Consider the following 14,938-nt stretch of genomic DNA (forward strand, 5'->3'; position numbering starts at 1 on the left):
GGGCATCCATGTGGACACATGGATAAGCTGTCATGGTGGCGAGTTTGAGGTTTCTAACGTGCAAATTGACAGAGCTATGGAAAGGGGTCTGAATGGGGTGCCCGATTTTCATAAATTCCCCAAAAATCAGGGGATGATGGGATTGCCTTGAAACTTGGCGTGCATGTGTATACGTCCATGAGGTGTCATGGTGCCAAACGTGAGGTTTCTAACTTGAACAGAAAAAAAAGTTGTTTACTTTTTTAGCTTTCAATGCAACCCTATGGGGGGAAAAACGGAGCTCCGGATCCGGAGCTCCGGATCCGGAGCTCCAAGCGGAGCGGAGCGGAATTGGGCGGAGCAGGGGCGGGGCGAAGCGGCCCGATCCGAAAATCGCGGATCTGGAAGTGAAGTGGAGCGGGGGGTCCATGCACACGCCTACACTAAAGTAAATCATTTCAAAATGGTGGCATTATGCCCAAAAGGCACTTTCAGTGGTATTGTTGACTTTTGGAAATCTTAAGCAAACAGCTAAGAATAGTATATGTTCATAACAGGAAAACAATATGATAACAATTCTAGCATGGATTCGGAAGACATGTTCTTCATTGTATACTAGCAAATATCATTACTGTTGGAGATCAGCCATCCATTATGGGTAGAGCTACTTGATCACATAAACAAATGTGTGTCAGTGGATAGAAAGCTTATCCACATACTAAACAATTAATGCAAAATTTAATGAGGCTTGAATTGGATTGTGATTAAATCGAGCTGTGATATGAATGTAAAACTTATAGTAGTTAGAATGTACATTTGCTTTCGCTTTTGCATTCTATTCGGTATTAAGAATATTAGTATCTTGTATAACTAGCTTGAGAGTATCTTGAGAATGTCATAAATGCACCTTATTTAATTTATGTGAAAACAGCTCAAGTTTGTCCTCAGTTAAATATTTATAGCTTGGGTTGTTTCTTGAACTGATTAAAATAACTTAAGGTTGTTTTTTTAATTGGGAGTTTGATGTTCTTGCATGCTGCATATACAAACTAATGTAGTTCATATGGAGAAGAATGAAGAGAAAGAAATGCACATTTTAATATCAGCATTTTTGTAATGGCTTTTTTTTAAAAAAAGATTTTGTTGCCTTTTCTTCCTTTCTTTACATGTTCAGACCTGGAGTCATTATGTAGGCTCATAGGCCTATATTCAACCATTTGTGTTAAAAACTTTGTGTTATTCATGTTTCTTTATTAATGTTAGTAGCAAACAGACCTGGTTTCACTTGGGTTGGAATACTTGTTAGTTTGATACAGCAAAGCTTTCAAGCAAAGTTCCACAGCTGTTAGAGTTAGACACATAGTGCCTGCTCTGTCTGAGTGTAACCATGCCCGCTGGACCCTTGCATAGCCCTTGCCATGGTGTACCCCTATAGCACCCTGAGGGAGGGGTCTGTCCTCTTCATTGCCCTGAGGAGGACAGCCCTATGGCAGGAGGCAAGCATATAACTCTGTCCCTCAGCCTAGTAAACTCCTCTAGCTTCAAACTGTACCTACTGCAAAGCTATGTACTGGTTCGGGAAATCTGCCCCTAGTGAATGAAGATGTTACTGCGGGCTTCAACCACATGGACACAGTAAAATAAATGAATAAGTTTCATAAACAAAATAACTTCTGAGATGCATACCCCAATGTTCCCCTTACAGTGCGTGCCAAGTTTCAAGTGCCTAGGTTTCATGGTCTTGGCACTGTGGAGCAAATGGACACACACACACACACACACACACACACACACACACACACACACACACCACCACCCTCCTTCTCCTCCTCCTCCTCCTCCTCCTCTTCTTCTTCTTCTTCTTCTTTTTCTTCTTCTTCTTCTATTATCATAGATTAGCTGCACTGTCCCCGAAAATACCTCTTTAGTTACAGATCTGCCAGCATTTACTCTTAATATGAAATTCAGCGTCGGGGGTTCAATGAAAAACACGCATAAAAGACAGATGGTTCTTACTTGTTTTCCAGTTTTGTTAATTTATCTACAGTCCTTCAAAGCCAAAAGATCTTTGCTGCATAATGCACAGCTACATGAAGTTCAGTGAGGTGAATCAAGGACATGCGGTTACCTTGCTTCTCCATTTCTCTGCTTTCCTTGGCCAAAGTTAGATCTTTAATGAACTTTTAAACAATAGCTCCTTGTATGTGTAACGTATAAAGTCTATGCCAAAGATACATTTCAAATGAAACCGCAACTACCCTTCAATTTCTGAATCTTTGGTGCTGTTTCCGTTAGAAGGCAGGACTTTTTCTAAAGAGAAAGTAGTGACATTTATTAGATGGTGTTATGCAACATTTGAAATTTACATTACATTCAGAAGTAGACAGTACTTCCCCAGAAGTCTATCTTGCAGTTTAGTTTAGTCCCCCTCTCCCTACATACAGCTGTTCTTGAGCAGTTTGCTAAACTTTTAAGGTTTTAGTAAAGTGAACTGTGGCTGGGGTGGTGGTGGTGGTGGTGGTGGTGGTGGATGGAAGCATACGTTTAAAATATTGCTATCTTTAAGCACCATAATTTTTGAGTTTGGGGCATATTTAGGTGTCACATTAAAAATATCCATTTCTAAAATCCCCCCAGCAATTTGCTTCATTATAATTACACAGATGTAAGTTCCACTAAGCTTATCTGTAACTAAGTGTACTTAGGGTTGGAGCTTTAGATACGCATTTGAGGTATATTTATTTTTATTTATTTATTTAAGGATTTTTATGCCGCCATTCAGCCAAAAAAGGCTCTCACGGCGGCTTACAAAAGTATTTCTTGACAGTCCCTGCCCACAGGCTTACAATCTAAATGACATGACACAAAAGGAAAGGGGATTGGGAGGGAGGAGGAGGAGGGGGGAAAGGAAAGCAAACTCAGGCACTACAATCTTAGTTGCAAAGTTCAGCAGTTACAGGTGACAGCAGGAGGGAGGGGGCTCTCAGCTGGAGCTGGACCCAGGCACGGTGGAGAGGTGCCTTGCTGCTGCTTCCTCCCTCACTGGTGGCCTCTGCAGAGACAGTTGGTGGCAGGAGGGATATATATGTGTACAGATATATGTGTGTGTGTGTGTTGCATGTGTGTGTTGCATGTGTGTGTTGTTTGTATCTTGCAACGCCTTAACTAAAGCATTCTTGTACCCCTTTGTGTATAATACACAACCATATTATTAAAAGTATTGCCACACAAATGCTAGAAAGTCAGAGCCAGTTTCACATGACCACTTTTGGCTCACATCCACCTGAAAAACCTAGCATGTGATGAATTGCTTCAGTCCGTGCCAAGTCAGTCACATTCATGTACCACTATGCATTTGATTTGTCTTTTGGCACGAATAAGCCTATTGATATATGCGTGGCGCAACACACATGCAACAAGTTCAGCTTAGGCTGAAGCAGCTGGAAGTCAGCATGGGCTTGGTTTCTCAGGCAGCTGCCATGGGCTGAAATGGTTGTGTAAATTGGCTCTTTGAGAGACCATTCAGAGAGCCGGATTAGTAGTAGCTAATTCTGCAATCCTATGCCCATTTGTGGCACTTTTTAGAATTCTTAGCTTTAAGACAGAAGTGTGCAATTTCTGGCCTTCCAGATGTTTTGGCCTACAACTCCTATCACGCCTAGTGCTGGCATTTCCAATGGTGAGGGCTCCTGGGAGTTATAGGCCAAAACATCTGGAGGGCCACACTTTGCCCACCCCTGCTTTAAGGGGACTAACTAAACATGAATTACTCAGCACAACAATTGCTGGTTACAAAAGCAAGTAGAAATACTTGACTGAATCTTCAAGGCTGAGTTTGGAGCACAAAATCAGCCATCCCTTCGTGGCATGTTGATGTATTTTAGCTCATGATTTTATAGTTTGTAATATGTTGTTATACATGGATTTCATATTTTGAGAATTGCCTTAAGAGGGAAAACCCTGAAAGGTGGTGTATAAATACAGACATAATAAATAAAATGGCTTGTTGCTAAATGCTTCTTTTTTTTTTAATACACACGAGACTGGTAATTAAATGAAAACAAACTGTTGTGTAGTAGGGGGATTTAGACAAATAGAAAGAGGAAATTATCCTTTTCTCACAAATATTGATCATTTACAGAATGTATTCCAAAGTGCTTCTAGTACAAAAAAGTTCTTTCCACGCTACTTGGGATGTTCAAATAATCATAAATATCTAGCATAATTAGCCCTTCGCTTAATGCTGTTTGTTTTGGGGAGTGTTCTCACAAGTCACTACAATGATGAAAATCATTATATAGAATAGGGTTTACACCTCTATCTTTATTTGCAACTCTGATAAGGGTATGTGAAGAATCTGGGAAGTGGGCCTTATGTTTAGATATTTTTTTAAAAAAAAATTCAGCAGCTTTGACAGTCTGGACTTTAAACTGGGACTCAATTCTGAAATGGAATCCAATTCTGTTAATAGCATTATGCATACAGTCTTGATGTTAAGTGGGAATGGTGGTTTAATCTAAATTCCCATACAAAGTAAGTGTTCTTTCTTTGCTAGCAATTTGATCCCTGATATCAAAATAAAATAGCAAGTATGGGTACAAAGTCCTTCTTGCACAAAAAGATCTGAAGGGTTTCAGCAGTTGGCCTTCAGAAGTTAAAGTGGTATTACTGAGTTGTACCATGCTTATTTCTACATATGGCCTTCCTTTTTGTGATGTAGAGATTATAAGCAACCCCGTACAGGATTTTAAGAACCTAGAATTCAAATGGATTTTTCCTGGCCATTGTCATCTACCACTGCCATGGTTTTTGATAAATTATTTATTTTTCCATCTAATAAAAGCAGAGTAAATGGAGTTAAACACTGGCTAAAAAGCCGCCTTACAGACTTATCTCCTAAATTACCTGTAATTAAATTCTTAGCTGCTTTCTTGCACTGCAAATACAATAAATCTGCAATCCTTTCTACCCTTTCTTGGGAGTAAGTGAGTATGTAATGAGACTTATTTCTGAGTAAATATGGGTAGCAACACACTGTAAAAGACACTAATGGAGATATTTGTCTTCATGTGTGCATGCACACACTTCATCAAATATTTTATTGCTGTTTTATTTTTGAAAGGAAACTTGGGAAATTTTACACTAGACATATGGTATCACTGAATGCTTTTGTTTGCCTCTTCGCTAGCTTATGTTGTTCAGGGATACAGACAAATAATTCATATCATAAAACTGACAGACCTCTGTTTAGTTCAGCGGTCTTAGGTGTGTCCACCCTCCAGGAACTGATGCAGTATAACTTCTGCTTTTGTTCCCACCTCTGTCAAATAGTCATTTGGTATGCGTATTCCATAAAGCATAGAGTCCAATAAGCTCTAATAACAGTTCATTAAGATAAGTGTGGTTTTGATCTAATCTAAATATAGAATGGTAAATCATGGCAAATTAGTCTTAATTAGCCTTTGGGAAGGAGTAGTTCAGAATACAGAAAATAATGTAAAGCATTTCGGAAATGTTGAACTAGAACATCCTTCCATAACCCGGTTCTCTCATGATGTTTTGTACTACAGCTCCAGCAATTCCTAGCTAAGGGTGATGGGATTGCAGAACACCTGAAGGGCACCAGTTTGAGGATGGCTGTACTAGAATATGCTTTTCCCATATTTCAAGACTTTATATAATTACCGAAGTAATCTCAGACTAGTCACTGACCTGGTTCGAACATAGTGACAACCCAGAGTATAGTTTGTTGAACCTGGGTTGTCATTACGTGCAAACCTGGAACTCTTAGTTAACTATGGATTGTTAACCACAAACAATCTAAGAAGAAAAGCCATGGTTTGTTATTGGTTTGTGAAGTCTGAGTTGTTTTAACTATGGACTATCATGACGTGCAAACCCAGAACTAAGGATTGTTCATGGGTTGCTTCACCTGACTACAGACATGGCAGGCAAGAGCAGTAAAAAAAAATCTGGCTGCTCTACTTGTCAGTACTACAGCACTACAAAGGCATTTGGGAGACAAGGAGGGAGCAGGCAAACGGGGAAGGAATCAAACAACCCAGGAATTGAAAAAAATGCACTTTGTGCGATCATCTGGCAGACAAATCTTGTGTTAAGTCTGTGTAAGGCAACAACCATACTCCAGGTTGGTGTTATGTCTAAGCCAGATCACTGTGTAATCCAGCCTTCCCCAACCAGGGCATGACAATGTTAGCAGGACAAAAGGAAGACGTGCACACGAGACTGTTTTAGTGAAATTGTACACTTAAAGAAGAAAGGGTTTATTATCTCACAAGCTATTTGTTTTCTTTTAGCTTTCCCCAGACCAGCTGGTCTTACTTCTGGAGTGCCTCTTGGAAAAGAAGACATTATGTTCAAAAACGTTGGAGTGCTTACAGAAAACTTACCACCTCCGTGAGAAGGATGCAGAGGTAATCCAGTTACAAATGTAGTGAGCTCATAAACTAGGCAAATGAGCCAACAGTCAGGAATACCAGCATTCTGTTGGATCCAGGATGATTCTGAATTTTTTAATCAATGAAAAAAGTCTAAATCTGTCCTGAAGGCACTACAGGTAGTGCATTAGTTACATTTACTTCTATGTTTTTAATAAATGTTTGCTTTTAATAAAGCATGTGCATACATGTTTGCTTGCATAGTTTGGTTAGTACAGCCAAGTCACATCTCTCCATTGTGTCTGAGTTTGAAAAATACATCCATCTGGTTAAAAGAAATGACATGCACCACACATTGGAATTCATGCTTTCAGTCAATTGTTCATATTTGTTTGATACTAGAGTTGCCTATTCTTTGTGTTCAGCCACGATAAATAATTTTTATCTACAAATTTAAGGACCTTATGGAAATCTAAAATGCTTGCTGTTTTAATGATATAAGTTTCAGCCAACACCTTATTTTTAGCTATCGTGCAGTAATTATAACAGATACTGTATAAGTATGGTCAGCAGCTTGGACTGCAAGGGACATGTCAGCTTCCTGTGCATTCCTGAACCCAATTCCAAGTGCATATTTACTATCTGGACCTTGAGGTCATCATTGGAGGCCTTCTCTGTGTGCCACTGCCAAGTGAAGCAAACAAGTGGTTACTGGGGAGAGGACCTTTTCAGTGATAACGCCCGGAGTGTGGAATGCCTTTCTAGCATCTGAATTGTTTGCTTCTTGGAACTAGGTGAAGTTTTACAACCTGCCCATGTTAATTTTATTGATATATTTCTGCTGTAGTGTTTTTATATTGTAATTGTATATTTGTTTGTTTTGTTGTATTTTTATAATGTATAACTATGACACCTAAATAACTGGGTTATGGGACAGCATTGCACTATTATAGATTAAAGTATTATGAAAACCAGCTTGCGTGCCCCCCTCCACTTCACCGCCCCAGCCCTGCTTCTCTGCTGTGATTGGAAGCTTCCCATTTAGATGAATTGCAGTTTACTCTGTTGTCTGAACCCTAAACTGTGGTTTATATTGTCTATGGTTATTGGAAACAATCCAACTTCATAATCTATGGTTTGAAGTGCTTGTTCTCACTAATCACAGTTCAGATTAATCACATTGTCCAGGTTCAAGCTGCAGTTAATCAAAAATGGAAGCGAAAGCTTCTGAACTCTTCCTTATGGCCATGTTGGGGGAGAAAGGGGAAGCATATGAGCCCATGGGAGGCCAAGCTCATCCTAAGAACATTAAATTATGCCCTGTTCAGACAACACGCTAAACCATGATAGTTAAGCATTTTGAGCTAAACATTATAGCTTAGTGTTTTGTGTTAACTATGACTTTGTGTGTTGTATGAACCATTCCTTATCATGGTGGCTACATAACCACGGTTTAAACATGCTCACTAACCCTGCAAAAGGGTTAGCAGCTCAACGTGTTGTCTGAACAGGCCTTATGATTTACCATTGTGAATGAATCAGCCCACAGGCTTACCCAGGTTCTGCATATTATACCCAGTGCTTACTAGAATTGTATGTATAACTAGAATGGAGGAATAGGAGCACCTTGGGTGCTGCCTTGACAAGAGTAGAAAATGGCATCAGAGGTCATGTCGTATATTGGCACTTCTAATAGTTTTATTTTATGGTTGCTGAGAGAATCTTCTGAAATTTATTTTGCATAGCTCCGTGCAAGTGAGGCAAGACAATTCTCTCCTTTCACCCCTCTGTACTTTCTATAAGCTTGAGGAATTGGTAGCAAGGACAAAAAGTAGCCAAGCTTATATTTGTGGATCCCTAAGATGTAGTCATTGAAGAGTCTATTGGATCAATGTGGATACTTTACTATATATCTATTTATATAAATATATAAATATAAACATTCTTAGTAAGATAAAATGAGTAGCTTTGATTAATATTTTTGAATTGCATTTCTGAAGTAGTGGCCAGTTGGCTATTTTATGGTTATGTGAGGGTTGTTTAACCCTTGTATAAGCCACACTTGTTGGGTTCACGTAACACAATAAGCCACAGTGCCTGCCCATCATGGCTTGCCTATTCAAAATGGCTGATTTCACATGCCACAACCCACTGTGGCTTAAATAAGCCATGGTGGGCTGAGGTGATCATGTGAAGCCTGTCAGTGTGTCTGTACAAGATTTCTGTCTTAATTAGAATTTTATATGGCACTGGTTAAACGATGGGAGCAATACTAGCCATTATTATTATATAGACATGTTCTAGTAGATACTACAGTGCAAGTCAGAGCTTTTGTAGATCAAAACATCACATTAAAAACTTCACAATTCAGACATGCCTACTTCCTCCAAGGAAATTTTCAGGGTAATGTGGCAGTAGTGAAAGGTTATTTCAGTTATTTATTTGTTGTTTATATGGTGTTCCAAATGCCAGATTTATTTTTAGTTAGCCTTGAAACACACTTTGCTATTTATAGGAATTAAGATATATTTAGGGTATATTTTAATCACACACGAATACCAAAGAAATGTCAGGACTTCTATATCTGGAAGAGAAATAACTGAGGAGGTAGGATCAAAGCTGTAGTCCTCATCTTGCTGTTTCATGCCAGAGATCCTAGGCCTGTGAGAGTTTTATACCCTGCTGATATATTTTTTCTCCTCCTCCTTAAATGAATTGTGCCAAATGCATTCTGGTGAAATTGTACATTGTTTTGGTCTTTGAAACAAAGTTGCAACCTCTGTAGAGCAAATATTACCTCCATTTTATCTAACAAGGTGAAATCAAGGGCTTAACTAGACCCATTAAGAAGGACAACCAAGATAACATTACCATTAGCGTTTCTGCAGCTACTGGTTCACAGGCACCTCACTGCCCTCAAAAGGGAATGTTGGTTTACATACTGTCACCTCTCTAAGCAAGGAATTTTCCATATCTCCAAATACAGCAAGTGCCATGCAGTGTGTGGGGTTTTTTCTTGTAAAGATGGCAAGTTCTAGGATTACCTGACTTTTAATACAATTCAGTCAAGTATTCAGTCAATTCAGTCAACTTTTTAAATCTACATAAGTCTTCTCCCCACCCAGCCAGTGTGCTTGTAATCAAGATACCAACCCTAAATGCACACATTTACCACTTACTTATTTCTCAGTAAACATGTTAGGATTGTGCTGTAAAACATCTCTTATTTTCATTTGAGGATCGAGAAGTTAGAGGTTTTAAAATAAAAAAACAAGTTGCTGGTAGTACAGTTTTATTCAGCATTTTTGTGTAACTAATTTTCACAAAGATGGATCATGGAGACATCCTTAACTGGTAATTGTGAGCTTGTTTTAAATTACTGTCAGACATTAAATTAACTGTTATATTTGTGTTTCTCCTGGCGCAACGGTTGTAAAAATTGTTCAGACTGATGAAATGATACTTTGATGTACACACAGATAACTCCTTCTGAACAGCCCCAGGGTGGGTTTAGCAGAGACAGGTAACAGCTATAAGCTTTTAGAAACTACACCAGTTGAAAAGATCTTTGGTTACATTTATTGTGTTGCAAAAGGTATCTATCCATAAGTTTGTTCCAGGTTTTTCATTGTGTTATTTTTTCCTGTAAATCCTGATGAAGCTTCCTTTGGTTAGTTGTAGGAAGAAACATGGCATGTAGGAGAACATAAATGCAAATAACCAGGGGCTATTTGTAAGAACAGAAGGTCAATGACAGCATGTGGCCTGACAGAACCTGATGAGCAATTGGGAAGGACACGGGATCAAAGAAAAGGGAATGTAGAATGTTAGATCCTTCCAACAGACATGTCTCCCAGAAGGTCAGCAACATTGTTGCACCCCATGACCCACGGAACGAACATTCAAACATGCATCTCACCTATTCAATCACACGGTGATTAGCAAAACACAAAGCAGAGCCTCCACGTTTATCCATTCTTTAAATTCTGTGATGATGGTTATTTTTAAAACTCCACATGGTAAGGCATTCAGGCCATTCACACAGCTTTTGTGTGAATGTGTAACAAGTGTACCATATAAAAGCATACCTCCATTCTAGTTGCAAAGTGTTGTTTCTGAATGTGCTTATATGATATGTTACACATATGGAGTCTCAGAACGTAATCTATAGACATGCCCTATCTGAGTTTGGGTGTCAACAAACTTATTGGCATGTGTTGTCTTTCAACATTTTGATAAAACAGATCTGGGTAGTTGGGAATTTTAATTCTTATAGCATCCCAGTCAGAGTGCATTAAGATCTTTGGAAGAGAGCCTGTGCAGTGTTCCAATAGTGGGAGAAATGCCCTTTGCATTTACAAAGGCAGAGGGCCTTGTTTGTCGTGGCATCCTGATTTTGGAATAGTCCTCCAAAGGAGATACAATTGGCACTGACTTTTTCTTTTTGGCGCCAAATTAAAACATTCCTCTTGGTCCAGGCGTTTTAACTTTTTAGAATGGCAATATTTTAAAAGTTTAAATTGATATTTTTTAATTGAGTTGATTGTTGTGTTTTTGTTTGGTTTGCTGGTTGAATAGTTTGTTTTGCTGTTATTGTTGGTTTTGCCTTTTAATTTGTAATTGTACAGTTTTTACATTGCATTAGTTTCTTTAAATGTGTGCACTGCTCTGAGATCCCTAGTGGATGAAGGATGGTTTTGAAATTTTAAAAATAAATAAATATAATCATAAATTACTTCCTAGAGCTTATAATGGATTTCAGGTCCATTATTTTTTTTCCTATCTTAATAATATTTTCTGGAAACCTCCTGATCTTTTGGGAGCCAGATCTGAATTATTATGAGGTTATGTTAGATGGGGTTATGAATAGCAGTTTTAAATATATTTTTTGAACATGAGTGTCTGGAGGGATATGCAGCCTGAACATACATATGATGACCTATATAAATCCCTGTGTTCATCACAGTTAGGGTTGATCCAGATTTATGTTGGATCAACTGCGTAGGCAGAAGAAGGCATTCCCACTCCCTCCTTCCCACAGCAGCCCCTCCAGCCCCCTGAAAATGCTACGTAGAGAGTTAGGAGACCCTGCTGAACGGTGTGAGCTGTGGTATGTCAGGCATTTGAAAATAATAATTCAAAGAGCACTTACATTGCTAAACTATGCACACACACACACACACACACACACACACACTGAAACTAGAGCAACACACCATCTTTGTGTTAATTAGGGTGACCATATGAAAAGGAGGACAGGGCTCCAGTATCTTTAACAGTTGTCTAGAAAAGGGAATTTCAGCAGGTGTCATAGGTATGCATGCAGCACCTGGTGAAATTCCCTCTTTATCACAACAGTTACAGCTGCAGGATCTTTTGGATTTGGTCCTATCGAGCTGGACATCTGGTTGTATGAATGTGTACACCCTGTTGACTTGACTCCTGTGACGGGGGAAAATGAGTGGAAGGATCAGAATAATTGCATGTAGATTTGCACATGTGAACGCCCAGTTCACATATGATGTTGATCACATAGAAGTGGGTGCATATATTCCTCCAGCTCATATCAGGTCTGCAGCCTACCCTGTGTAGGGCAAATATCCACCGTGCCTGGGTCCAGCTCCAGCTGAGAGCCCCCTCCCTCCTGCTACCAACTGTCTCTGCAGAGGCCACCAGTGAGGGAGGAAGCAGCAGCCAGGCACCTCTCCACGGTGCCTGGGTCCAGCTCCAGCTGAGAGCCCCCTCCCTCCTGCTGTCAACTGTAACTGCTGAACTTTGCAACTAAGATTGTAGTGCCTGAATTTGCTTTCCTTTTCCCCCTCTTCCTCCTCCCTCCCAATCCCCTTTCCTTTTGTGTCATGTCTTTTAGATTGTAAGCCTGTGGGCAGGGACTGTCAAGAAATACTTTTGTAAGCCGCCGTGAGAGCCTTTTTTGGCTGAATGGCGGCATAAAAATCCTTAAATAAATAAAAATAAAAATAAAAATAAAAATCTGAACTTATCCACAACCTTTACAAAACCATTTCAGCTTGCAACTCAATAGAAACATTTAAACCATTAAAATATATAATTAGAACAGGAATAAAAATATAAATTTAAAGGAACACATGTAAAAAATGGCAATAATAAAAATGTAATTCAACAGCAACCAATGAAAAATGCTATAAGCCACAGAACCAGGATCAATTCTACTCACACTGATGCCCCATTGAATAAGGAGGTCTTCACCAACTTTCTACAAGTGAATGGGGTGGGCGGGCAGACAGGCCTCCCAAGAAAGGGAATCCCACCAGAGTATGGGCACAGCAGTTGAAAAAGCCTTGTCTCATATACTAACCAGCCATACAACAGTGGCATGTGGAATAAGTGTCACTAGAAGACCTTAACTGAATAATTATATAGCAATTTGGGCATACAGAGTGATGAACACTGGTTGTTATTTTCTAAATAACCCAGAAAGCTAGGAGATGCTGTTCCAAATTGAAGACGAGGGACTGAGGCTGAGAAAAGTAGTTTTGCAGTGTTCAGTGTGAACCCACAAAAGTATTGGCAAGCTTTTAAATGGATACTATTTATGTGGCAGTGTCACTTTCCTAAGTGATCCAAGATTGCCAACTCCAGTCTTATTGTGAAGCAATGGTCCTTGCTTCCCAAGGTTATTTTTGAGTATGGTACCAACATCCAGTAAATGTTCCATGTCCCTTAGTCAGGGCGATCCACAAAATAAAATTGGCTCTCAAGTTCACTTTCCTTCCTGTATATGTTCCAGAGTTACCCTTTTTAAAATGTCTTCATAGCAGATGGAAAGTTACTTCACAAGGTTTTTCTACTTTCAGCAAGTTGGTTAATAGTGTCTAGTTTCATATAATGCACAGCACATACCAAGACCATCAGATGAAATATTGCGGGGGAGAGAATGAATTGAAGGAAATATAAGTGCTTTTGCAGAAATTGTGAGAAATAGAAGTTAATATATCATGTCCAGTGTATGTAGCTATTCTCATACAACTGCTTCTTTGTACATGTTCTTATGAAATGATGAAATCTTATTGAACAGACCAGAAAGAAGTTACTTTACAACAAACCACATAGAGCTCTCAAGTTTAGAAAAAAGAAAAGAAAAATAAATTATGTGTGAACTTCTGTTCATTCCCCAAACCATGAATACACTGACAGACAGACATACAAGAACATGTAATCCGCAAAGCAATACCTCTATGTTTACCAGCCAAGTTTATTGCTTTTAAGTGAAGCTGTGTCTTATCTGCTCTACCTAGCCATTCTGCAGGTTGACGCCAAAAAGTGGTTAAAAAAACTCTGCACCTCTTCAAAACAAACCTATGCATAATGTGTTGTACAACTGGAATAAAGCTATGGCCATGTTGCCAGTTGCGATGAGTAGTTGGGGGAGTTCTTGGAAAAGTCACTCATTTGCACAGTTCAAGAATATGTGTATGGTCTTGATGGGAAATAGTTCTGTAAAACAGGTTGTATAAATACGGTATGAAAACTGCTTCTCCTTCTGCCAAAGTTAAGGCATCCATGTTTCTTTCCAGGTATTAGAAATTTAAGTTCTTCAGCCTTCTTAACTTGGGCAAGGTCATATTGGATTGCAGATCAAAAAAACAGTGTTTTTGTATTGTATTGTTGTAAATGATTGGGGAAATATCTACAAGAACTGTTATCATCAGCCTGTGTCTCGTAGATAGGAGATCCACACATTGACCTAAGCTAAGTAAAGGCAATAGGCTGCTTCTCAGACTGCCCATATGCCATAAATTGCTTTTCAGAAAAAGGTAGAAGGTAAAATAAAATGTAAAGGCATGTTACATTTTGGGGAAAACATTTTCCTGTTTTTAAAGGGGGCATTTCCCTCCTAATGTAATTCTTAACAGGATTTCCCTTTTCTCTACAAACACCCTCTGTTAATTTCATAAAAGTTTACATATGATTCTGTGATTTTAATGAAAATGGAACATTAGAACCTTCCAGTAAGTCTTGGGTTATTTTCCCCTCCTTTATGTGCATAGAATAGGTTGCATTGGTGAAAGCTGGTCTATTTCCTAATGATAGGGTGACCATATGGAAAGGAGGACAGGGCTCCTGTATCTTTAACAGTGGTATAGAAAAGGGAATTTCAGCAGGTGTCATTTGTATGCATGCAGCACCTGGTGAAATTCCCTCTTCATCACAACAGTTGATGTTGTGTGATGTTGTGTGCAGGAGTCCTGCCGCCTTTTGTATCTGGTCACCCATTCTCCTCCCTTGCCTTTATGGGAATACTGTAGATTTGATTGGTGGGATGAGCAGGGGTGGGACATAACTACACCTTTTCAGTTCCTCTCTGGTGTTGCTCAATTCATGTCTCTTCCTCTCCATATGCAAAGCTGCTTCTCCTTGCTAGTCTCTTTTGGGTCCCTCCCACAGCACTGTCCTTCTCCTAAAACAGCTTCCCAAACTGGTTCCTGACATTCCATTCCAATTGCATGTAGATTTTTTTAAGAACAGCAGGAAATGTGCATTCTAACTGGAAGGGAGAAGGAAGAGAGCAAATTTCAACC

The 14,938-nt window shown here is 39.2% G+C and overlaps 1 protein-coding gene across 2 annotated transcripts in view; it reads left to right on the forward strand.

The window, feature by feature from the left end:
- The window catches only part of AOPEP (aminopeptidase O (putative)), a 200,479-nt gene that overhangs the window by 166,427 nt on the left and 19,114 nt on the right, over window positions 1–14,938 (forward strand). For both annotated transcript variants that reach the window (XM_063129414.1, XM_063129413.1), the window contains exon 14: window positions 6,297–6,413. In XM_063129414.1, coding sequence (XP_062985484.1) covers window positions 6,297–6,413 — 117 coding nt within the window. The remainder of the gene's footprint in view (window positions 1–6,296; window positions 6,414–14,938) is intronic.

The sequence above is a fragment of the Elgaria multicarinata genome, chromosome 6, assembly GCF_023053635.1.
Source record: "Elgaria multicarinata webbii isolate HBS135686 ecotype San Diego chromosome 6, rElgMul1.1.pri, whole genome shotgun sequence".
Lineage (NCBI taxonomy): Eukaryota > Metazoa > Chordata > Lepidosauria > Squamata > Anguidae > Elgaria > Elgaria multicarinata.